General features: G+C 31.9%; 1 protein-coding gene across 5 annotated transcripts in view; it reads left to right on the top strand.

Moving 5' to 3' along the window:
• The window catches only part of LOC130891414 (GATA-binding factor C), a 159,451-nt gene extending 155,952 nt beyond the window's left edge, over positions 1–3,499 (top strand). For all 5 annotated transcript variants that reach the window (XM_057796157.1, XM_057796156.1, XM_057796153.1 and 2 more), the window contains exons 6-7: positions 55–426; positions 2,135–3,499. In XM_057796157.1, the coding sequence (XP_057652140.1) occupies positions 55–426; positions 2,135–2,161 (399 nt within the window). In that variant the 3' untranslated portion in view covers positions 2,162–3,499. The remainder of the gene's footprint in view (positions 1–54; positions 427–2,134) is intronic.
• Positions 3,500–27,367: the final 23,868 nt, after the last annotated feature.

Below are 27,367 nucleotides of genomic sequence, written 5' to 3'. Positions count from 1 at the left end.
TCAGTTTATATGTTGAAATTGCAAAATATGTGAACAAAGTTTTTATTGTTACAGGTGAATAGGCCGCTCACGATGAAAAAAGAAGGAATTCAAACTCGTAACCGGAAACTATCATCCAAAAGTAAAAAGAAGAAGTCAGGAGCGTCCTGTTTGTCTTTGGGAGGAATGATGGGTGATATGATGAAACCGTTAGACGGTACTAAAGGTGCTTTTGGTGGTGGTTTTGGCGCTGGAATGGGTGGGGGACACCCGCATCTTAATGCTGCACTTCATCCTCATCACGCCATGACACATTGGCATCAGTATCAGCATACACAAGGCTTTGTTTCGGGACCACCTCCACCCGCGCCACCATCCGCTGCCTCTTATCATCACCATATGAGCTCATTAAGTGCAGCTGGATTAGGACTGACATCAAATGGAATGGTGAGTACGATGAAAATAGTGAAATTTCAATATTTGTAATACTAAGCTAAAAAATTTTGATGTACCTCTAATCTAATCAAAATATGGGATGTGGTTCTGAAGATAGCATCCGTTGAACGATTCTTCCATCTCGTCCTCCCAAGCAAAGCGAACACCAATTTCTAATTGGTCGACTATGATATCATTTTGTTTGTTCTTATTATTATGTATATTTAAGAATTTCTGAGTTTTATTAGATGTCTATTAGATGGCAACTCACCCAACAAATTAGTATCATGTGGTTTATGTGAGGCTCACGTTTTGTGTTTTTTCTCTACTGCCATATACGTTAGAGGTGAAGCTGTATCCTCTCTGTAAACACAACATGAACAGCTCTAATTGTTTTCTTTGTTGGTAACCTATTCAATTATTCGAAAGAAGGGAATAATTTGATCAGTGCATAACTACTCTTCTTAAATGATATATTTTTAAGTTTTCGAAGAAAGAAGTTGGTTTCCATATGCGATATTCAGAAGGCGTGGAATTATCTCTATTATTTTTATCTCTATATTAAGACTTATTCATATCAATCCGATAGATAAACACATTTTAATCTTTATTGTTGTGGTCATCTTCTTTTCATATAATTTCTTCTAGACTTTGCTCGGTTTGACAACAATGTATAAGGAAGAAAATCACTTCTGTGATATTTCACGATCCCCAGATTTGAAGAAAAAATCTGTGTTGTAACTAATTCAAAAGAGAGTATATGTGTTAGTGAAGTGAAGTATTATGCCGAAATGAGAGCTTACTTTTCGTGGGTGCCATCTTCAGAAAAGTAAAATATTGGGTAGAGTTCAAATGAGGCAGTACAAACTTCCAAGACGAACATGTCATTAGATGAACAAATAACTTGACAACTCTTAAAATAATGGAGAACATCTAAAAAGAGGTACTGAGTGAGGAGCGACGGAAAGTACGAGAATTAGCAGACATACAAGACGTCTGAGAGAGCGGTACGTCGCATATTATCTGACAATTTTGGTATCATGAAAATGTGTGTAAGATGGGTGCCTTGTTTGCTCCAACTACTCCAAACATAATGTCGTGAAAATATATCAATTAATTATTTAGTAACAAGGACTGTTTCATCTGCAGTTAGAGTTATGGTGTCAGTTTTTTGGGATACTAGTAGAATAATTTCCATTGACTTTGATGAAAAATACAAAAACGATCAGAGGCGAGTATTATGCAACAGTATTGCAAATTTTGAGTAAAGATATTAAAGAACATTTGCTGATCTCAATGCACTAGCTTACAAATCTTTTATTATGATGGTCAATCGTTTGCAGAGTTACCCCTCTTTTCTGGAATATTTTCCATTGATGTGATGTCGATAGTTATTGGTTAGTCTTAGAAACAAATATGGTGTATAAAATTTCTTGGTCATCGCTGGGAAAAGTGATAGATATGAAGGGTACGTTCGTTAGATTTTTCGCTGGTGGGATTATTCTAGAATCAGCCTCGTATAGAAAATTTTTAATCGGATAATAAAAAAATATTATAATAATATATACCCTTTTTAAGGCAATATTATTTACCATAGAATAAATAAACTGTCCTAAAATTTTGAATCTATTTCTTTCCTCTCAAAAAATGTTAATAGTTTTTTTTTTATTTTATTAGTATAATATTAATTTTTAGTGATATTTATTTTCTTTTGTTTCAGACCAGTTGGCGATCGGAATATACGTGATAAGGAACGTTAAACGATTTTTAAGGAATTTATTTATAAACGTCTTATGTAGATATAGGCTAAGATCAAAAAATATAAAAAGAACCTTAAAAAATGAACATTCTAAACTGGTCAATATATCTCTGTGTATTTGTATCCAATTAAATATATATTTTGTGAAATATTATGATGGTACTTTTTCATAGGATTATTTCATCGACCGCATCCGAATATTAGCTTCGAGTATTATTCATAGTTTACACAAGTAGCATTAGAAAGGAAGGTATGAGTCAATATTCTTGAAGATTTTCTTGATAAGTACAAATTTTTTATATACATTTTTTTGAGAAATGCTTGCATGAATTTCACGATTTCTATCGATTAATCAATATAATAAAAAAATTAAGTTACTTTAAACAGAAATATTCAGTTTATGAGACCGATTGAAATATTTTTTGAGAAATTACCATATCAGCGATCTGTGACCAGTTTGTATATGTATAAAAATTTAAGTACAAAATCGAACTCTGTAATGTAATGTAAATATCATGTAGTTTGTCAAGTAGAGATTTTTAATACAAGTGATGATATAAAAAAATTAAAAACATGTGCAATCTTCACGTTGGAATATTATGTTTGTGAGAGTGAGATGATTCGCGGAAATTTTGCTAGGATTGTTCATCAAAATTTCAAATATCATATGTATAAGCAGAAATCGATAAATTTTCATTACATTAAAATCATTATTTTTTTTGTTTTTCTCCAGATTAAAATTTCCTATCAAGCCGAACGATGACTCATTTTCTTCGTTATTTTGTGAGTTATGAATTAAATTTACAAATGAAGTGTAAAGTGCCTTTTGTTTAAAGACACAGTTGGAATTTGTAAAATATTTATTGTCATAAGAAATTTCTTGGTAGATCAAAACCAAAACCTAACCACAATTATTGGCGATTTCCTAGTGAATATTTAATATTAACGCTATTGAATATTTATTGTAACGTTTTGAATTCTGATGAATAATCCATGTTTAGATAATGATAGACTGCAAATAATGTAAATAAATTTTTGATTCTGATAAAAGCCGACCAACAGTTCTATGCAATTCACGTTTATGTGTATATTCATTGTAAAACCTTTAGATTTAAATAAATATTCTCGGTATTAATTTTGAATCAGTTTTCATGAATGAAGTTTTGAAAAATTGGAATTATAGTCGGTACATGAATAGTGGCAAGAAAAATCTTATATAAACTGTATATAAATTTCGTTCGGTTTTGATTATTGAGATTATTTTCTTATTGAAAAAAATATGTACAGTTTTTGAGAAAATAAATAAAATGGTTTTTTTTTCTGGTATTCGTCTCCATTCTTTCATACCATCTTATTTGTGGGTATATACTCACACACATTTTTATATTAATATCGAATCCATATTTGTTTCCCATAATAATGAGCAAATGGAAGACCAAGGCTATTTTTTGGTTTTATTATTATCAAGAATAGAAAAAGAGATTCGTTATGAAATTTATTATTACGAATTAAAGCTTGTCTTGAAGATTCCAACATATGTGTGGAAAACCAAGACCAAGATGGTGCTTTTGACTAATATGGAGACGATAAACATTTCTCTATGTGTCAACTCAAAATTTTCAAATCTAAAAATAAAAATAAGCTGGAGCTCTTGAGTCGTTGGTAACATTCATACTAAAAACACTGTTTACATTACCACTACACTAAGACTCACAATTGCACTGTTTGACGCGCGTTTCGATAACAAGAAACTGAGGTTAAACAGTTTTGCACTGATCGGGCTTGGTCTTTGTCTTGTTAATCTTAAGCTGGTCTTGGTTTTTTTAATGTGTTTCCTGGATAATAATTTTAATTTCAAAGAAATCATGTCAAACTCAAATAACTTAGGATGTATGAAATACAACTTAAATCAATGAAGAAGTAAATTTAGAAAACAAAAAAGAAATTTTTAGTTTGACCTCAAGGTTGCTGTTTCAATGATAATTTTCTCATTTCATCGATATTTCCTACTATACTAGGCTTGGAAGGAGAGTGTGGTGACAATATCTGAATAATTCGGTAGGTATATCAGAAACTCAGAGTTGAATTTATTTTTGCTATCGTTGTCAAAGAGTTGTGGATTGCTTCCGCTGCCTCATCGTAATTTTGTTCTCAGACAATTATTGCCTTCTTAAAAGGGCTTCTACCGAGCCCAGTGACTGTTTCGTTTTAATTCATATAAATGGAGGTAAAACTAAGCGCGATATTTGAAAATAAGTTTTCTCATATCCAATTGCTCAGGTGCTTTGTGATTTGCCATCATTATTTCCAGGACTTTTAATTTAATCTTCTCTCTTAATTTATCATTTGTGCTTGTACATGCACGTTTAAATTCCGCATATTAGTGGTTGATTTTGGTGGTTAAGAATCCCCTTTTCAATGCTTGATTAACATACGGATTACTTTTTTACCAATGAAAAATTGTAGCAAACTATTTGATGAATTGGTATAAACAAAGAATTATTGCTATTTTTATAGAAATTATGATGCAGAAAATAACTAAACTACTAATGATAAAAGTTTATTTCTGGTATGACTCTTAGTTTATTGATTGAAGATCTACTGCTACTGTTGCCATTTTATGTCATTTTGATTGTGTTACATAAGTGATTTGTTCAATATGGAAGGTTTAAGGATCACTTATATTGTAAATATATATTCAAATGAATCGATTTGAAATGAGTACCGAGAACATAAATGCCATGTTTATATTATACAGTATTTTTGTTAAATTGATTATTTATTGTTTTTTCCAAGGCGGTTTTTCTTGAATCAGTTTTGCAAATCGACATAGATTTAATTAAAATTGTGAAAATTTAAAGTTTGTAAATAAAAAGAAATTGATGTATGTAATAAATAATAACGCTCTTTGTGTGATATATTAAAGATATTTAAACATTTATCTAGATTTTTTTTATTTTCCCGAATTCCTTTATGATTACAGCAGTCATTTTTGGTAGTGATTATTTTGATTTACGAGTAGGTACACTTGTAGTATTACCAATATCAATCCTCATAATTTCTACTTCAAATGATATAAATTGCAAATAATTTTTTACATTCGCGCCAGCACTGATGCCCTCGTTCACATAAAGCGGCAATAACCAAATTCAACCAGAACCAGGATAGAGACAACACTAACAAATCTCAAAATGCCTGAAATGAAATAGGGGCAAATTTTTTCTTCTATCATGCAAATGAAATATTCGAATACGAAAACTATTTTTTGGTTTTGTGGAATAACATTTCTAATTGGTCCCAATAGGACCAGCCAATCGGATCCACCATCGAACTCGACCTCAAACTCTAACGTAACGTGAACGAGAGCGCCAGCGTGGGTGTGAACGTAAATCCAGAAATTGTAGGAAGTATTAAAAACATTTGAAAGCTAAATAAGGTCAAACTCAATCTAAAGAGATAATAGGTTTGTTCCAACAATTTGTATTGTAAGCGTATAAATGATATTTTCTGTGCAATCTCTAGCTATGCATGGTTCTGGTAACAGTACTTGCTGTCAACCAAGTATGGTTCACAAGTTAGCTGGAACACAACACAGAATCATTCATTTAACGGTAACTGCCCGGTTGGAACACGTAATCTCTATTGCGCAGAATCGTCACCGTACCAAGGACAGTTTTTTGATGGGTTGGACCAAACCTAATATTAGTTAATTGGAGCAATAAGTTCAACGAATAGTAATAATATATTGAATGTATAAGTGGGAAAAATCACATATTTTTCGAGAACACAGAAGTTTGTTACTACAAATCATTCTTTCGCGTGTCTTAAACTGTAGGTACTTTTTCTAATTATGCCTTATTTTATGTATTCAAAGCAAAGTTTATAATGAAAATGGATATTATAATAATTCTTTTCTATATTTCACTTGAAACTATGAGTAACAGTTGAATCGACACATTTTGGTAATTGAATAATAGCCGAGGTCGTAGTCGATGGACAAACGTACTGAACTTCCCACAGCATTATTGTGTTCAGGTTCTGGTGGCGCTGGAGACTGAATTATCAATATAAATTCAACAACATTGCTGAATTTCCAAATCTCATTGCGTTCTATAGTTAAAAGATATGATCTTCGAAAACAGTAATCTATATTTAATTTTTGATTTATGATTGAAAAAATTTCGCTAATCTTTTGCCATGATGCTAAATTTATTTATTACTGCGGGCTCCTTTGGTTGAGAAATTTTTCGTTGCAAACGTACGGAAGTGATGAGACAAATTATGAGTTGGTTTGATGAGCGCTAGTCTTAGGGACGAAATGGTAGAGAGGTAGCGCGTTAAACAAAGTTCGATATCTATATTTACTAAATATACTAACAAAACAATATGCCCAAAAATATATACAAAAGATGAAATTAAACGGAGTCGCAAGTGTCGAATCTCTAAGAGCAGCGTAGTTCCGCTGAGATGTAGGCGTTCGAGATATATTCGCTTCGCTGTCCAACTTATAGCTCAATCCAACCTGGGTTCGTGTACTAAAAGGAATGGCTGTCATGTAACAATGTGGAGGGTAAAATTTTTTATTATATATATATATATATATATATATATATATATATATATATATATATATATATATATATATATATATATATATATATATTGCGAAAACTGTTATTAGAAATATCAAACGGTAATTTCCAAGTCTCGTTTATATAATAAAATGATAATAATATAATAAAAAAACAAGTGATTAACTTGGAGTAGTTATACATATATATTTTGTTGTTTTATTTCAACATATTTAGCTCATACGGTTATAATAGCGAACAAATTGAAATGTAATGATATTTTAATCGATATTAATTATCAATTTTTACTATTTTGAGTGCGTCTTCTAATATCTATTTTATTCCAATTGTTTATAAGCTGTGATTTATTTGGAAGTGAAAAGAATAAATAAATACACGGCTGCTTCCTCTTATTAATTAGAATTAAAATTCAAATTAATTATTCATTTGAACACCGCAAGAGGAAATGAAACGATGTGGGTGGATTTTTCGAGTTTTACGTCATCCATGAACGCTTACGCTTACGCATAATGAAGTATTAAAAAGAGAAAATATCGCGGAAAAAATTAGAAACTTACAATAAAAAATCACAAGCTATAGTTACTTTGATCTCGTTGGAGACGCCGTTGATAAAAAATATGTATTTATCAAGAAGGCACGAATTTCTTTGTAAGTAGTTGTTAACTGAAAAAAATAACATGACAATTAGCATAGGCAAAAAAAATTGAATTCAATTTAGTTTTTATTATGCTATTCGTACTGTAATAATCAAAACTATAGTTGTGGCAATAAAATATCAAAGTATACCCTTTTTCTATCTTTTGAATATCATTATCGAAAATCAATTAACCGAGAATTGTGGTATCGTAATTCCCCGATGATGGATATATAAATAATGGAAAGCACATAATCAAACGCATCTATATCTACTGTGACAACCGATGAACTCTTGGAGTACTAGTGTCGAGGTTATAATTTCAAAGGTGGTACAATACTGTATCGAGAAAATTCTAAAACTGTCAACAAACAACTCAATGACTTTCGTGTGGATCCATAGACACTCTGGTGTCAGGAAAAATGAAACGGCAGCAAAAATTTTTGTAACGAGTACGCTACCAGTCTCCCCAATCCCCGTATCTTATGATGTCAACACGGTCTAGTGAACAAAACAGCGGTTATCAGCTTTCTTGGAAGCTATCGGCATGACACACAACAAAACTCAAAAAACTGGCCGGACTCTCATCTAACTCTAAATAAATCACACCATAAATAAAGATTCATCATCGGATTGATTAATGGTATACCTCAAGATACTGGGCATCAGGAAAGATTCTCAATGTCCAAGCGGCAAGAGAAAGGAGAAAAAGTCATCTCCACCTATAATTCAAATGCACTCCTCTCTGGGATGTGTACGAGAAGATATACTGAGAAGATACGCAGTAGAATACATTGAGGAGACAGTTATGCCTAGGCCTCTTCGCTTACTACACGAAGCAGGTCTCCATAATCTGAAATCTAGTTCATATTTTGTTCTTCCTAGTATCCGCGCACAATGGATGCACTACCTAGCGCCCAGCTTTATCAGAATCCATTTCATCATGAATACCAAGCTGGACAAAGACTGTGTTTTTATTATACGAGGTGTGGCTATTCAGTATATACTAAAAAGCCTACTCTTTCGAATGCGATGTCTACCGTGTCTGTAGACAAATCAGTGCAACTTTGGCCTTCGTTTGTATAGGGACTGTTTTTTATTGTATGTAAAAATATAGAGCAACAAATTGTTCTGAAATTTAACATAAAACCTGGAATGACTGAAAATGAAACTTAAAATTTATTGAAACAAATATATAGCAATAAATGTTTGACGTGTCCACATGTCAAAAAACGGATGAATTTATTGAATTCATTAATCTTATTTGATCTGACCCTTGCGTCGGCTAAATATTTGACCGATTGTTCAACCTATAGGAATTGATAAAGAATGTGTGCGGAAAATTTTTCACGAAAATTTCAACATGCGAGAACTATGTGCAAAACTGGTGCCTCATTCCGCACTATCCATCAAGAGGTTCCTAGTTAAGTACAACATACCAGTGCTAGACTACCGACCTTATTCTCCGGATCTTGCACCGTACCTCTTTTCTAAAGTCAAATCTTCATCAAAAGTAACAATATTTGAATATGTTGAAGGAAAGCGGCGCACAGCCTGAAGGAACTGGTAGAAAAAAGCTTCCTGCACTGAAACAATGGAAGATTTGCATCGAGCGATTAGCGATAGAAGGGTGTATATACTGAAGGCGATAATATATAAATATATCAAAATAAAATATTTTATATGACGAGTCTCATCATTTAACAACGACGTATACCGTTACACAATTTGAGTACAACAACGTTTAAAATCCAATTGAATAACTCTGGTGTATTACCGATCCAGCATGATATCTATATAGTAGTATGTTTGGACCATGATGTTTATTTTCACATAGTTCGCCGGCATTAATTGATGATAAAGTGCGTTGGAACTTAGGGAATCGTTAGTGCTATTCAAACTGAAGCACACTTTTTACATTACCACTACACTAACACTCACAATTATACTATCTGATCAGAGACTGATATATGTATATATATCCTCCAACGGAAAAGCCTCTATAGAAATCGATGAGTTGAGTTATTAGTGAAGAAGTTAACTTTAGAAGGCTGTCGATCGGAAAAGCCCGTTGTTTAATAAAAACCCATACAGAGACTGATGAAGGAATTGTACAGGATCTTTCACGACTAGCTGAATCGATATGTATTGAGGAAAGTACTGCGACTAGTGTTCTGAAAATTTGCTTACATGGGTTTTCCGAAATGATCGTTTCACCTTAAATAATTCCAGTTTTCTGGAGCTTCCGGTTATATCGGAAGTGGTCCCAAACTTCGTTATTTTAAACGGAATGTTATGGTTTTTATTGAATTTTTGGAATATACGCAAAAATTCAATACAACTTTATGAAAGGTATAGTATGCCTGAAGTCCACTATTTTTTAATTATTTCACATTTTCGAAATTTGTGGACACATGCAGCCCTCAACTAAAAAAATATATTTCTAAGTTTAAGTGAGTCAGGTCTAATATTTTTGGGATTTGTACAAATAACATTTACAGCTTTCAAAATCTGTGAAAACCTTGACAAAAATAACTTTAAAAGAGAGATAGAGTTTGGAATGCATTTCGAACTCTTTCACCGCAAGAAATTCGAAACGTCACTTAACACGGGTTTTTAAGAAGAAACCATAAATGTTTGGAAGTTTTGTTCTTCTCCTCTTAGTGTAGTGTTTTTAAATATTTTTTTATTGACTAAAGTATTTTAATTTTTCATACTTTAATTTTTGTGATTCGTTGTTCGCCATAGACCATGAAGATTTCAGTTTTTACAAGTTTTTACAAAAACCGTTAATTTGAAATATATGAATTTACTAACGAAGTCCCCTTAATTTAATTGCAATTTGAAAAAATTAAGTTCTCGAAATTTGGCACCATTTTCTGAACACCCTATATAAATTTTTGTCAAGGTTTTCACAGATTTTTTGATATTTGTCCACATATCAAAAATATTAGACCTGACTCACTTAAACTTAGAAATATAATTATTTTAGTGGAATATTCCGTTTAAAATTACGAAGTTTAGGCCTACTTTCGGTATAACCGTAAGTTTCAGAAAACTGAAATTATTTTAGCTGAAACGAGCATTTCGGAAAACCCAAACAAGCAAGTTTTCAGAACACTTCAGTACATATACATATCGATTCAGCTCGTCGTGAAGGACTCTGTACTTGGTTCTATATTTGGAGTTGTATCAAATCCTATCAAAGATTTCCAAAAAGAAATATATATGTTGATGTTTTTATAAAGCCTTTCAAATCAAATGCTCTACTATTCCCTATTAATGAAATGGTCAATAAACATAGTATTTTGGTTTTTCTATTTCCACCATGTCACTGCTAATTGAATCCAATGGACTATATGGGAACAAATAAAACTATATGTGGCTCCCACAATAAAATATTTCAGCTTGATGAGTTGCTAAGTTGGAATTATTCAAACCGTAAGTTATACTCATACTGAACACACTATTTATACTACCACTACACCAACACTCTATTTGACGAGCGATAACCAAACTATCGTCTTTAGAGATTGAAGATAAATAGTTTCTCGAAGATGCATCATGGTATAGTCGAAATATTGACATAGATATGTTCAAATCCCTACTGAGACATGAGAAATAGCAGGAAGGCATAAGGAAAAACTACATGATAATCACAACCTCGACGGAAGTTATGTGAAGTTATTTTGCTCACATTATATAAAAATATCTGTATCAGCTTTTAACTAAAAAATAACTTCCATAATTTGGTTGGGAATTCGCTGGAACAGAAAAGCACACAAAATAAGCCATTAAATTAGAGCCAATCGACTGTCAATCAATCAAGGATTTGAAACTCCAAGCTGAATTAACAAGATCAATACAAAATCAAATAGTACACCCCTCAATATGGAATATTCCCGGACTTCTACTATTCATAATACTAGCCATAGTAATTTGGGTATTTTGGAGACTTTTCAAACTAAATAATATGAAAAAAGCGAACCAACAACTACAACAAAACAACCCCTTTGACGGTGCTCACATTATATAAATATATCTGGGTCAGCTTTTAACCATAAATGATTTTATTATTATTGTTCATTCTAACACTCATTCTATTTGTAACTCTGAATCTGTAAACTTGTATATTACATTGAATAAATTTTGTTTGTAAAAAGATATTTTTCGTATAAAATATCTTAATTCGCGACTCTTGGTCAATACGGCAAATCAACGCAGACGATTTGAGAAAACTCAACAATATAAATCCATCTGACCTGGCATAATCTTAAGGTAATTAAGTTTCCATTCGTTATTTTATAAGATAAAAAAACTATGCCCGGGTACTTTGCTTCATAACATAAGAAAAGTTGCTCTATTACCTAGTTTTAGTTTGAAAACAGAAAAAAATCTTTTGAAACTGATCGATTAACTGAAAACAAATAATTATGAATATGGTGGTAAATTATTTTAATTATTTTTTATAATATTTGTTCAAAAGTATAATGCATGCCTTCAAAAACTCATAAAACTAAGAGTATATTAAAAATTTAAAACAAGTTAGAGTGTTATGAAATACTGAAGAATCTCCATAAAAATTTTATACCAACAAATGCAGTCTCTGCAGCCACACACTAGCCCCTAATTTTTTTTCTATATCAAATATGATCGAACAAAAAATCGTATGTATTTCAAATTCTATACTATTTGTTTTATTGATACAAAACTTTGTTACCTAATAAAATCTATACAGATTCGTTTGGTAAACAGTTAACGTAAAACGTTGTAGTTCTTGTAACTATTAAACGTTAATTCAGACAACAATAGACACCTGTGATATTACTCTTAAAATTCTTTTGAGTTAAACATACATTCCTGCGAAAACTATATGAAAAAACATTGTCCTTGATACTTGAATCGTTTATATTCAAAAGACGTACACCTTTTAAAACAAATAATCATATATTATTTATGCGTCATGGCGGTATTTTCTGGAACTACTATTGAAGCATCATTAAATTTCGTCACACACAAAGTGTATCTCGTCGAATTAGGCGAAATAAAGTCTCTCTCGAACTACAGGCATAAATAAATATATAATCGTTATGAACTTATAATATACAAGGTGACTGAATTTTTTCGTTAAACATTTGATATAATTAGGGTTACCAGACGTTCGGATCAATCCGTTCGGGTGAGTTTGGGCTGATTTTTCATAAACGTCCGGATTTACATAAGTCGTCCAAAACAATAATAAATTTAAAAAATGTAGTTCTATAAAAATCGTCGAAAAATGGAGCAGTGTAATTTCACCATTAGCAAAATAGCACAGTGCGGCATCGCTTACCTAATTTTGCATGTGCGAATGCAACGGGATTTCGGGGAATCACAGATACATTTATTTACCATTTGTTGAGGGTTTATGGTTACGTTACTGCAGTTTAGAGATTTTTATTTTTTGTGAGTTTGTTTTTGATTGCAGGCATGGTTTAAACGTTTTAAAATAGTTTTCGTAATGCCGAATCGCAAATGTACTTATTCGGCTGAAATGTTTCGGTTGTATCCTTCCTACAAGAAAGGAAAGGCAACTAGTGAGGTGATTTGCACTGTTTGTATTGTTTCAATATCAATTGTCCAGATTGATATTGAGATCCATATAAAAAAGGATATACACAAATAAATGTTGAAAGCTCATGCGGGGACTTCTGGTTTACAACATTTAGTGGTTACTTCTGGAGAAACCAAGTCCATAAAAGCCGCTGAAGCAACATTGACTTTTCATACGGTCTGTCATCATTAATCTTATAAGTCCATGGATTGCATAACGAAGGTAAATGTATAATTATTAGTTTATATGTGTAGTGTATGTTATTACTTTCATATTTATTTGTCTAGTTAAATAAGAAAATTTACCATGATTCATAGCCAAAAGGGTTACTTGGGGATGGTCTAAAGTTGAGGCAGTTGTAAATAATATAATTGGACCATAAACTCTCCATCTGACCCTTCAGGGAATAAACAAGGTATCATTGGTGTGGCTACAGGCTCATGCCATTATAACGTATTCAAAATGTTTCCAATTTTGATACAATATTATGAAAACATACACACATTATATAAATTGATAAATGTGAATATAGCGAATTATTTGATAAAAAATTTGCACTCCTATTTAACCAATAGAAAATTTTACGTCAAAAATAATGAAAGCATGGCGGATCCATACCATATAAATGTTGGAGTGCCACAAGGGTCAGTTTTATTACCTTTGTTGTTTTCCCTTTTTACAAATGACCTACCCACTTCCCAACAAATTCTAACAGCCATGTACGCGGGCGACACTTGTCAGCATCAGCAAAAGATCCCGCACGCACTCAAAATTATCCAAACACATTAAAACAACAAAATTTTAGCATATTTTTAAATCAATAAACTAGCTTTAAATGCCTCAAAAATAGAGTACCTGTTACTCAGACGTATAGCTAGAAAAAGCAGCTCATTGTAATCGCAGCTATACATTAACGGATAATCTATCCTGCCAAGCAGTACCATAAAATACCTAGGGTAAATTGTGCAAGGAAACACAAATACTAACGCCCACATCGCGAAACAAACCTAACAAACCTAACAAAACTAAGCTAACAAAAAGCTGAGACTTTACCTTCTCCTTTTTAAACACAGTAAATTCACCACACAAAACAAACTTTTATTATACAAACAAATTATCATACCCATACACAGCCTCTGTCTACTACACAGGTATCCAACAAAATTTCCGCACCCTACCCTGGTACAAAACAAGTGCCTCCGTATGGCTATTAAATATTCATACTACCCAAAACTTTCTAGAACCTCCTGGTTACATGACCTAGCCGACATAACCACTGTCAAAGACTTCGTTACCAAAATTACAATAAACTTTTACAATTTTTGTCTGCCAAAAGATTTTCGAGAAGTGTGGGCTTCTGCATGGTTCACTAATCACATAGTTTGGTTGTAAAATTCCAAAATCATCGTAAATCAAAACTTCCACATATCAATACGAATTATTCAACGTCAGCCACGTTGCCTTCTCGAAAACTAAAACCCCGATCGATTTTTGAAACCTTGCTTTTCAGGGATATTTCAGCCAAAAGATTCTGGAACTTTTTTCCAAGGACAGAGTTAGTGTAACTACATCAAACTTGTGGATAATGCCCCGATGCAAGGAACCACAATATTACATCCAGACGTACAAACGACATGTATGGATCGCCAGAACAACGCCAACGGCCAACCTTCTTATTGTTAATCTTTCAGATGTAATATAAATAGGGAATTATAACAGAAAATAAAAACATTTTTAATAATAAGTTATGACTACAAACATGGGGGAGTTCAAACTACATTATTAGATATTAGGAACGCTCCAAATGAAGCATTAGAAACAATTTCTGATTTAATTTTAGATGTTCTGAAGAGAAATAATTTAGAAAAAAAAATGTGTAGCATACTCAGGCGATAACTGTAATACTAATTTTGGTGATATGGATAGAAAAGATCAGAATAACGTTTTTAACCAATTGAAATCAATATAAATACTAATTTGGTTGGTGTAGGTTACTCATCTTTTGTAATTAAGAATGCAGTGCACTACAGCCGTGATAAATTAAAATTTGATGTAGAATACATAGTGCTAAAAATTTTCAACTATTTTAGTATTTATACTGTACGAGTTGAATTACTTAAAGAAGTTTGTGAATTTGTGGACACAGAATATCAGAATTTTTTATATTATTCTAAGACTAGATGGCTATCTTTGTTTGTCGTTATTGAAAGAATTTTAAAATTGTTTGAATCTCTTAAGACATATGTTTTAAGTCAATATGCTGCTCCTAATATAGTTAAATGAGATTTGAAAACGATTTTACATAAGCTTAACTTTTCTTTGTTCATTCTTTAATGTACGTTTTTCACACAAATATAGAGAGAATTGAACGTTAAAATAAATCTGAAACAATGGCAATTTTTGAGAATGTTCTTTTTACTTACAAGTTTATACCTTTAAAAGTGCACGAAATTTTAATTAAATGCATTGAAAATGGTTTAGAATGTGACCAACTAAAACTAGAGTTTTTTTAATTTGTTTAATAATTCCATTCAGTACCTAGAAAACTGGCTCAAATCATTTGAGGAATTTCAATGTTCTAAATGGATGATCCTTTTAATGAATTATCTAATTTAAAAATATATATATCAGAAAATTTTGATTCCGATGACCACAATATACCTATTCACAAAAAATGGTCAAAATTTTTTAATGCGGGTATTTTCCTAGTTACTAAAAGCAGCCGATTTTATTTTTGCAATTACATTCAAAACGTAAATGTGGAGAGAATATTTTCACTTTTTTGCTGCCCATTGGACCAAAGAAAGAAATAGGCTACTTTTATCTTCTGTGAAAAGAATACTTATGACTACTTATAATTTAAAAAATATGAGCTGCTTTGAGTTTTGTGATTTTGTTCTCTTGCCAGAAAATTTAACTCTTTAAATAAAATACAAAGCAGTGAAAAGTACGTCTAAGCACCAGTTACTTTTTTAGTTGTGTTTAGTTTCACTTTGTAGGTTTAAAGTTTTGTTACTTCGAATAAAAAGTTGATCTTTTTCTACTCGTTTTATTACAAATATAGTAGATAATGTGAACATTGCTGCTGTTCTAAAAAAATTAGAGGACCGGATTGTGTCCGGATTTTCTTAAAGGCTTGCCTTGTGTGAACAAGTTTTCATCTGGTAACCCTAGATATAATTAAAATCTGTATATCGGGGATTTGACTTCTCAAATAACCTCCAATAAATAAAGAAGAAATCACGCAGTCATTAATATCGATGGATAGTTTGTGTTATATGAGTGGAATTTATACCTACATATATTCGCTATTAACTGTAATTCAGTCATACCCCTAAATCTGGTTCCAATCGCAACCAATACCTTCTTCAACCAATACAGCGTTGTCATTGGTTTAAACTAGGTCGTTACCAAATCCTTAAAAAAAACCTAAGTTAGCTTGAGGATCTGGGGGTACGGTAGTGCCCCTGCCAAATCGAGCAAAAAATAGCGGCACGGCCGTACCGTCTCTAATTAGTTCAGGTTATTTTTGAGCCCCTATAACTCCTCTCAAGGACGGGGTTTTTGCAAGAGGACCACGCACCCTTTCCGATCTACAAACTGCAATTGAAGAAGCTGAAACTCTTAGCGAACAGCTTGATTGCTGCCCATCTTCTTTGAGAAACGTTGCCGTAGATGCATTGATCAATTTGAACACTTACCGTAACTCTTTTTCGAATCTCATTTGAAATTTCTTTTAATAAATTCATTTTGACGCTCCGTTTTTTCCTCTTAATGCAAATTAGTTGCCTTATACCAACCACTGTATTCATTTTATTTTATTGCAATGCAGAATGTTATGAATATGTTGCTTTTCATAATTTCATTCATTATTTATAAATTTGATTTTGTTTTTAGGTGCTGAAATATGCTTTTGGAGCTCACCATCAAGACTCCATTATTGAAATATACGGTAACGGCTTTTTTCATTCCAGTCTAGCCTTTAAAAAAAATAGAAAATCTTGAAGAATATATACCGCGTACAGTGGAATGTATAAAAATTTCAATTTAGACATATTTATTCTTGAAAATATCTGACCAGTAATAGAAGACAGTGGCTTTGGAATGTTCAAATTTCACAGCTACTTCTTTTTTCCTTCCTATTACATATTTTGTTAATCAATTATTTGAGTTTCCATGTATTTTCTTTATATCATACATAAACCTCAGAAATATTAACAAAATTAAGCCATGGAAACAAACTATATGCAGATGAGATGCCGAGTAATAAGAATAACTAAAAGAAACACTTATCAATGAATTTGAAATTTTGTACAATGACACCTGCTTAATTTCGAGGCTAACATAAATATGCATGTGTAGTGGAAATAAAAATATGGCTATCAAAAAATAAAAGTTAACTGAAAAATTAATGAGATTGAGATTAGGAAATAGTGTTTTTCGGTGTAATTCCTCTCTCTACTCCGTTTTTCACCTGTCATTTCAAAGCAATTAAAAAGAAATTAGAGACATTAATATGTTTATTGATTAGTTTTAGGATATATAGTAATACATTCATAATTTATAAGATATTTTATCTGATAATTGAATCATAATTTATAATATGTGGTTTATTATTCCATGTACTTATTATCATTTATTTATTATTAGTAATTACCCCATGCTTGATGCAAGTTTGACTTTCTACCTTGATTGTGGAGGAAAACATTTATATATTAACTTTGAAGTAATTATAGATCTACATATATCTACAACTTTATGAGGAAACTATCGGCAATATAATAAATTAGTTTATTGTCTATGAGTTTTTATTGAACAATTAATAATATTGTCCTCTATTCTATTCAATACAAGTATCACTAAGGTGTAATTTTTTTCATAACATCATATTTCAGTGTGACAAAAAGTGTATAAACTGAACCACATGTTATGAAAAGAAGTGGGAAATGGAATAGGAGACTAAAAAGCAGCTTTTTGTCCCTAAACAAGGAAAAGTTTAGTTAACTAAATGGAAGAAACGTTTAACTGTAGGCTGGATCAAGAAGAAATCGAAGTGTAATTCGTTCAATTTAACCATCGTTGCCGTTGACTTGATCAATACATTGTCTTGATGAAACAGTGGGTTTTTCTTCGACATATGAGGCAGATTTTCCTTGATTCTGCATTCAAATGATGCAACAACTGTGGTATTCACTATAGATTGTCTCTCATATTTGGAGATAGTCAATGAACAATATTCCATGCGCATCCTAAAATACTGATGCCATAACCTTCCCAGCTGACTGCTGTGCCTTTGGACGGTTTAGACGTAGTTCATCGGGTGCAGTCCACTCAGATGATGATCGTTTTGATTTTGGAGTGAAGTCATGGATCCATGTTTCATTCATTGTCACAATCGATGCAAAAAATTTGATTGATTATGTATAAATATGGCCAAACACTGCTCCGAATCACTAATACGTTGTTGTTTTTGATCGACTGTGAGTAAACACTTTGAAACAAGCTTTTTTATGGTCAAGTTTTGCATAATTCCTTCACACCCTCTCCTTATATCTTTAAGGTCTTAGCTATCTCACGAAATTTCAATTTATGGTTAGATTTAACCAATTATTGGATATGTTTTATGTTTTCTGGTATAATCACCTCAGATGGAAGACCAGAACGTTTACCATCATCGGTGTCTGTACAAGTTTCAATTTAGCAAACCAATAAGCCATTGCCGAGCTTGTATATTAACACACGAAATTGCTTTAAATCCATTGTTTTGAAAATAAGTAGCTTCACTTAAATGGCTGTCACTTTTTACTGACTAATTGAAATGTCATGAAATTTCACACACATCCCACTCAAAAATAAATAACCATTTATTGATGTCAAAAGAATCACACATATATTTTTAAAGAGCTAAGTCTTGTGTTCTTAATATTATAATATATTATTACGAGTTGACTGAGCATTCACCAAAATTTCAAAATAGAGGTTAAATATGGAACAGGTACTCAAATATGCTAAAAGGAATTATAATTTACTAACAAAAATCACATTAGTAATGATCGAGACTGGTCTTAGTGTTGCGGTCTTGCATTTGCATTTCTTGCAGCTAAAAGCTTACAAGACCAAGATCAAAACAAAAAACTATGCAAAGCCCACTCTCTTGTAGTCTGGCTTACTTGCTTGGTTAATAAGTTTTCTTTTTAATAATAAATCAGAAACTAATTTCACCATACATTTTAGTGAAATCCATGAACAGAAATGGATTTAATTTCATTACAAAAACAATTTTATATTAAGACAATTCAATTACCTACCATTCCAAAAATACACATTTCACATCCAGTACGGGCGCCATTGGTGCAGCTAATATATTCTTGTTGTTAGATTTTCATATATTTCAAACTGCTTTTATAAAATGCTTTAGTATGCTTATACTTTCTAGGATCATTTATTAAGTGCAAGACCTGCAAGACTCTTGCAGCAAGACCAAGACCAAGACCACGTATGGAAGACCAAGACTAAGCCGATCTTGGTCTTGCATTCGCTTATCAATAAATCACATATCCATGTATCAAACTCTGGCGCAGCACATTCATTATGTGCCTGGAAATTACACATTAAACATCTGAGCCACAGATCTCCTGCTGCGTTTTCGGAGAAATTCTGACAAATTATACACGGTGCATTCGCCACTGTCAGCAGCTTCTCTTCCTATAGTTTACTACATACCTTCTTCACCTTCACTATCCTCAGTCTCCCTTGTTTTAGTTTTCTCATTTCTAATATTAGTTTCATTTTGCATGGGTTTCTTATCTTTTTTTCTTCTTCAATTTTGTTCTTATTCATTTCAATAAGTTGATTTTCATAAAGTGGCGAAATTATAACCAAGACTACAGCTGCTTTTCTACCTCTATTTTTCTATTTTTTTAGGGCGTGAAACTCATAAGAAAAAAGTAGACCTCGACTACTGCGATCAATTCGAGAAGACAAAGGTTTGCTGTCATATGTTGGTTCATGTCCAGTTCATTATGTAGATTTCTCTATTTGAGAATCAGGCCTCAGCGGAGGTGCATTTTTTTGTCTCACACTTAACCCTAAGCATAGCCCATCTTCGAAATTCTTCACCAAAATATATTTGACCCTGTAATTCAGAAGTCATTTATAGCAAGCAATGAATCGACCGAAAATCAAAAAATTAAACTTATTTTCTGCAATAAAACCCATAGTTACAGTATATAGATCTGATTTTTCATTAATCAAATAACACAGAAACCTCAGAAAATTTTTCGACAACGACAAAACAAATATGGCCGACACTGGCGACAGCTCGCGCCCAACTGACGAGACAGAGTGTGTGCGATGTTAAAGCGCATTAATACGATTAACAATCGTCATTTCTAGCGTCTATCTATTGTTGCTGTTCAAAAATTGTTAAAACGTATTAAAGCTCTAGCACAAGTTTAGTTACTCTCCTCTAACGTTATGAAACCCAATGATATCGCTTAATGTACTAAGTACAGATTAGAACATTGCAAATTAATGTCATAAACAAAGACAATGCTTCTTAATCATATGTATACGAAGAGCAATAAGCTGTCAACCTTCACTCAAATCATCAAGAGCTCTGTTCCAGACAATAAAAATTGGAAATTTCGATTTGATTAATTGACTACGTTTTTTTTATAACTGTCAACTGTCTCTGCTGTACACTGTAAATACTTTAAATTTCTTTAAATACTGAAGTTCTACGTTGCGGAGCCGAAAGTCGTGGACCAGAACAATGATGCTTCAGAAGAGACTGGTTGGACTTGCACTTTTGCACATTCATTACGATATCATAGTTGAACCCATAAATTGTATTAATCGTGTTACAAAATGAAAAAACTCATCGTCTATGCCTCTAATATTACTTGTGCAAATATGGAAAGAAATTTTCCAATAGCATATCTTTATTGGTGAACTTTGGTTTATCTACTGATTTGTTCACCTATTTGGCTTTGACTATTTCATAAAGACACCCACAAAATTTATTTTTCAAAGTAGATAGTAATTTTAAGAATTCACCTGGTGCGAACATTGCATATAAATATATTCGTTTTTATCTTATTTACTTAAAGCAGTAGAGAACATTACTCATAATTCAAGTTACTTTACGACATTTCCTTTAAAAAATATTCTCCTTCTTTTGTAACTTACATAAGTTTATTATTATTATTATTATTATTATTATTATTTATTATTATTATTATTATTATTATTATTATTATTATTATTATTATTATTATTATTATTATTATTATTATTATTATTATTATTATTATTATAAGTCACATTTTATATTTTTATAAAATCAGAGGTCAAACTGAAGCAGTGTAAGCTCATCGTTATATTTAATGTGTTTGAATAAAGCTTTTAATATTCTTTGCAAATGCTGTTTTTATTTGAAGCTACTTTATTCTCCATTTCCTAAAATCTCTTTCAAATATCTAAAAGCTTTCTTTCTAAAATTGAACCTGGATCTGTTTCTGGTTAAACTTGACCAAGTTCGACACTTTCCAGTTCTAAATTCACTTTTTAACTTGCGAAATTTCAAATTTGACTCGGTATTTCCAGAACGTTAACAGAATAAACAAAAACACTCTCTTCTAAATAAAAAAAAATTAATTCTTCCATAGTCTTGTCTTCAAATTAGAATTTTTAGTAGCATAGCAATGCTTTTATTTTTTAATTTCATTACTTAACAAGTACATCAAGGGTTATCGATTATTTTCGGTCTTTGACGGTTTGATTTAATACACAAAAACAAGCCCCGTATAACATTGCTCAATCGATTTGGAAGTGAACATTGTAATTTCATGGTTGTCAGGATAGGTGACCCACCGCCTGATGGGCATACACAATACGTGTCCATCAAAGAACGTCTTCTCATTTTTTTTTATAATAAAATATGAACTTTTTAGTTTAACCACGGTCTACACTATGAAGTTTTGAAATTCTTAAAGTATTTATTTCTTTTTTAAACGACTTTTTGACAGCGGTTTAAGATGCCTTTCAAGTGTCAGTGATATTTCCGGTGACTAGTTTTAGAAGATTTTTAAGATTTTATATCCAATAGAAAAGCAATCATTATGAGAAAAAACCACTTTGAATTACAATTAATTGGAAAATATCAAATTAATTATTAATTTTTATTCATCTAGTGAGAAAGAAGTGAATTATGTTTCATGAAAAATAATGGTATTCAAGAAAACTGGATAACAGGAGAACACTGAGGGAGATATGAAATAGCGAAGAAACCCTTAAAAAGCCTGAACCCTTCTATGGAATAGAATGGGCTAGGATAAACGGGAATACACTAAAAAAGTAGTAGATAGGCCAATACTCGAAGGAGATTTATTTAATATATCAACCTAAGTAATAAAATCTAGAAATATTAACAGGAGTCTTATCGTTTAAGAATCAGTTGAAATTGAAGCTTCTATTCAATAAAGATTCACTCGTTAATAAGTAGAAAAATGTCACTTTTCATGAAATCAATTTTTCCCTCAGTTCAGGGTATATTTTGTTAAAGAAAAATTGTATTTCCTTTATAACAAATATACAATTATTGAATAATGTAAACTGCGTTAAAGATATTTTATGAACTCCCCGGTATTATAGTGTGCTGGTTTTATATTTGTATCTGATCCAACTGTAGTAATTGATGCACATGGTTAAAAATCGGGTTTATGCTAGCACTGCCATACGTTATAAACACTTTATTAGCAATCTCTATATTGTGTATTACAGATTCATCACCATATAGTTTAGCTACTGTTGATGATTTCCAACCACCATAGTTATTTAATGTCATCATCATATGATTTAACATTTTCAAATTGGAGAATATTAGATACAGTTAGATATCCTCTAAAACTTATTGTAAACCTCAACATGATTGATACATTTCTCAACGCCATATATAAAACACAGGCGGCAAATCCTTGCTTTAACGAAGAAATGAATAATAGTAACTACAAATCTTCTGTTTACATGTTTACTTGATTGTTCTCACTTAAATTTTGTTGAGTTTCTTATTTGGGAAAAACTGATTGATGCTTTCTTAGGTGTATATGTTTCTCAAAAAGTTAAAGAACGTTTGAAAATGATAATAAATCGCTTTGGAAAAGCTTCAAGCTTAAAATTGAGCGAAGCAATTGGATCTGGAACTCTAAATAAGCTGAAAAAGCGGAAAAACGTTTGAAAATACTTTTCATATGCTGTGAAGAGAGAAAATTGATTTCTTGAGTTGATGTCCAACGAGCACTTGATGGGTATTTTTTAAAAACTGGATTTCCAATATAAAGCCCACCAATAGCGCCGATTACGATGAGGGAACCTGGAAAACGACTTGAATATTTTCGAAAAGAATTTTCACGACTTACTCGTATATCAGAGAAGGTTTAGAGGAAGCAGTAGAAGAAGAGAAGTTCGGCAGCTACCAAATATCTGCCGTTAAGCTCACATGGCGTGGTCATGAAACAGTTATTTGCTCAATTTTGAACCATTGTTAGCATTAGCTTTTCCATTCAACTTACTAAATGATTCTGTTATCTCCTTGTGTCGCTGATGTGATCGACAACTTTTGGTTTTTTCAATGAAATATTAATGGAACATGTCGTTAATATACATCAATCGCAAAGTATATGTTATTATTATTAAATTAAGTGAAGTTCACTTAGACCATTAATGTGATCATTATTAATTTGTTTTAAAAAGTGCAAAACAGCGTGTATCCATCGCCTTGAGACAAGGCCGATGCCATCGTCCGTAGACTAAAAATTAAAAATGCCCGGTGTAAGAGGAGGAAGACAGGTGAATGAGACTTCGACACATCACATGCCGAATAACTTAAGTATTAAATTAGTTCAACTGCCTTAGGTAAAAAATTTCGATGAATAAAACGTCTCCTCTACTCTCGCTTTTATCCCTAAATAATATTTAATGATGTATAGAAGGGCATAAAATTTGTAATTATCGTGGTAGTTTACTATAGTACCTTTGATGTATCAATTAACAATTGTCCAAGTCATGCTACCATTTCCGGTCCTAATAAGTTCACTAGTTTTTAAAAGATTCAATTAATCGTCTTTTAAAATTTGCTTAGATACAAAAAGACATCAATAATTACGTCAAGTTGTTAATAGAACTCAAGTTTGTGAAGGGAAACAATTTTATTTTTCAAAGTATTTTTCTGCGATCTTTATATACTTGGTAACTTTTTTGCCGTTAACCTTCGGTGTCTACAGACGGTTATTTAGTTATCGAAACGTTAGACAGAATGTTAGTGTACCGATAGTAGTCAACTATGTGTTCAGTATAAATATCATCAACGGTTCCAGAAATTTCCAGGTCATCAAAATAGAAATTTGTTTGTTATTTCATCTTTATAGTCGAATCGAACTATTTGGATTCAGATATATACCTCGTAGACACGTGAATTCAAGTATTTGATAAAAAGCCTAGGCATTTTAGAAAAAATCGGCAAAATGTGATCTGGATAGCTTTCTTGCGTTATGGCTAGATAATTGTAGGCAATTTGACAAAATAACGGCATAACATGTGTGGGTGACATCGTATTTCATTGTGTCTGTTTATTTTGAGGCACAATTTTCCTGTTATTTCCTAGGCACAATTATAAATAATAAATAGATTTATCAACCACAGCTTTATGTCAAAAGAAAAACATGAATGTAGTAATTATTTGTCAGTCCGAATAACATTTTATCTTGCTCATCATATCCTGTAGATTCATGATACTTTACTAATACTTAGGTCAAAATATGGCTCTGTGGGTATTATGTAAATTATAGGTTTCGTGCATCATATTTTTTCATGAAATGATACTATTTATTACGTCTTTTAAAGCCTGTTGGTTCAACTAAATTACCGCCTTTGATTCATTCGATCACTTCGTGAACTCGAGTAGCAGTCCAAGGTATCTTCATTGGATCGTTTTTCCTCCTTTCGCTGTAAAATTGTTGCAATCGTTTGTTGAACAGCACTTTTGCTTCTAATACTCCTACATAATATCATCACGATTATCACCCATTTTTCACTAATATACACATAATGAACTTTGAAACAATCGTACTTTTTTGAGGTTATGTTATTGCTGACGTGCTAATGTAAAATTACCGCGTTCGTTTATTTTGACTTACTGATATCCGGCAAATTTTCACCTAAATAACTAATGAATAAATAATTATTCATTTCACTTAGTAACTCGACAAGTTTGTCTATTTTTCAGAATGAGCTGAAATGAAATTCTACTTTTTCAAACGCGCAAGCAATTATATTTTGATTCCTTTTTTCTTGTTGATAAGCTGTGATTTTATTTTTCCAAGAGCAACAGATTTCACCAGAAAAAATATACCAATTACTATGACAAGAAACTTTATTAAGTATAGTGAAGAAATGATCGGTTCCATGCCAAAACTATGAATCTGCAAAATTGGCCGTTTTTACGTTATTGCACCATAAGTCTGAAAATGACCCATGTTAACCATGCTTAGCTCACGAAGGTTTTACGCGCCAACTTTCCACAAGGTCAAGTCAATTATTCTCAGAAACTCAGCTGGAAACAACTATTTGCAATATATGAGTGCGTCACTTCCATGTATACGGCATTGTAAAGTATTATATTCAATTTATCTGAATCTACCGTGAAATCTTTTTTTACATTCAAGATTACATTGTCGCACATCAAAATAATATTAATGAGGTCTGACGGTTGTAGCTGCTAACAAAAGAAATCCATTTTCGCTGCCATGTTTCTCCAAATTCTCCCAGCTCATCCTACACTAAATCAAAAAGATTATAAATCACACAGAAATGGAGTGCGACTCAATATAATGAAAAATAGAAGTAAAATCCAAATACGCTCCACTGTATTCTGCAGGAAGGTTGGACAGAAATTAAACGTGATGCAAGGACAAGGCCACGATATTTTGTAGTCAAAAATCTGACTTTTTTTATTTCAAGACATTAGGAACACTGCCGTTCAACATGAACCAAATTCCATAGTGCTGAAGTTTGCTGACTTCGCCAACAAAAATTCATTTAAATCCATATACATAGATAAAGATTTTGAGGAAGTAAATTGTAAAATTACATTAAACAAGTCCTACAATGATCAGCTGCCTATTCCAATGGAAAGTTAAAGAATTGCAAGAAATGTGTAATAGCCGAATGACTCGGAAGAAAGTGATTAATTTTTATACTCAAGATATGAATGATTTTCCTTACTTTTAATTAGCCGAGTAGCAGTTTATTTCCTTGTTATATTTTCATTAAATGATAAAAACTTAACGAGTTTAATTCTTGTGTTTAGTTAACCTACAATTGTTTGAAATCTTTCAACGGCAAAAATACGAATGTTTCTTCCAAAAAACAAAATATATCAAAAGTTTGATTAGACAACTTATATTGGTCGTTACGAATTATACTTAGTACAGAAAATGTTTAAAAAAAGGCACAAAAACCTTATTTCTCCCCGTCATTACAAACATTGAAAGCAATTATAGTATTGCACATTCATGGTTTTGGCATGTTATCGACGATATGTTTTTGGAATGTTATTTAAGTCTGATCAACAAATGGGACAACTGCAGCAGTTAAAAGTTATTTATTTGGTAAGATAATAAAAATTTCCATCAACACTCAGTATAAAAGACGTTGCATGTTTATAATGGTTTTTAACATTGACTAATGCACACTTATATATCCCTCTCGGTGGTCAGTAATTCCAAACCACATAACCGCTTTACAGGTTTAAAAAGTTTAGATATGTCATATACGTACCAAGAGACAGGTGAGCCACTAATTACAATTCAGGTGTACTAGAAGACGCGTGCCGGCACCTGCCCGAGTATCAAAGATACTACTACGGGGATTCACCTGCCCCCGAAACAAAACACAATCGCGTATATTTGGACACATGGGCTAATTAGAGGTCCGGTAAAATTTATGAAGCCGTTCGTAGAGTAATATGTAATTTTTCAAAGTAATAACTACCTAGGAAAAGTCGGTGTAATCAAAAATTGATTTCGCATTATATAATGCGGGTTATTTGATATTTAACACTGCTGTGGTTGCTCCATTCCAAAAACCAGATTTATGGTTTATGTTATTTTCATGAATATCAGTGAGGATTTCATAAGTTCTATAAAGAAAATAAAATTTTCATCTTTGACAACGTATGCTATGAGTGTAGAATATAAACATTTAAACTATTCGTCGACTTTAAAACTATCTACGACATACACCAGATTTATTAAGAACCTCAAATGATTTCAAAATATGACTAAATCAATGTAGATGATATATACACAAACAAAAAT

Source organism: Diorhabda carinulata, chromosome 3 (assembly GCF_026250575.1).
Source record: "Diorhabda carinulata isolate Delta chromosome 3, icDioCari1.1, whole genome shotgun sequence".
Classification (NCBI taxonomy): Eukaryota; Metazoa; Arthropoda; class Insecta; order Coleoptera; family Chrysomelidae; genus Diorhabda; species Diorhabda carinulata.
Note: the sequence above shows the minus strand (reverse complement) of the source record. Positions and strands in the feature narration are given on the sequence as shown.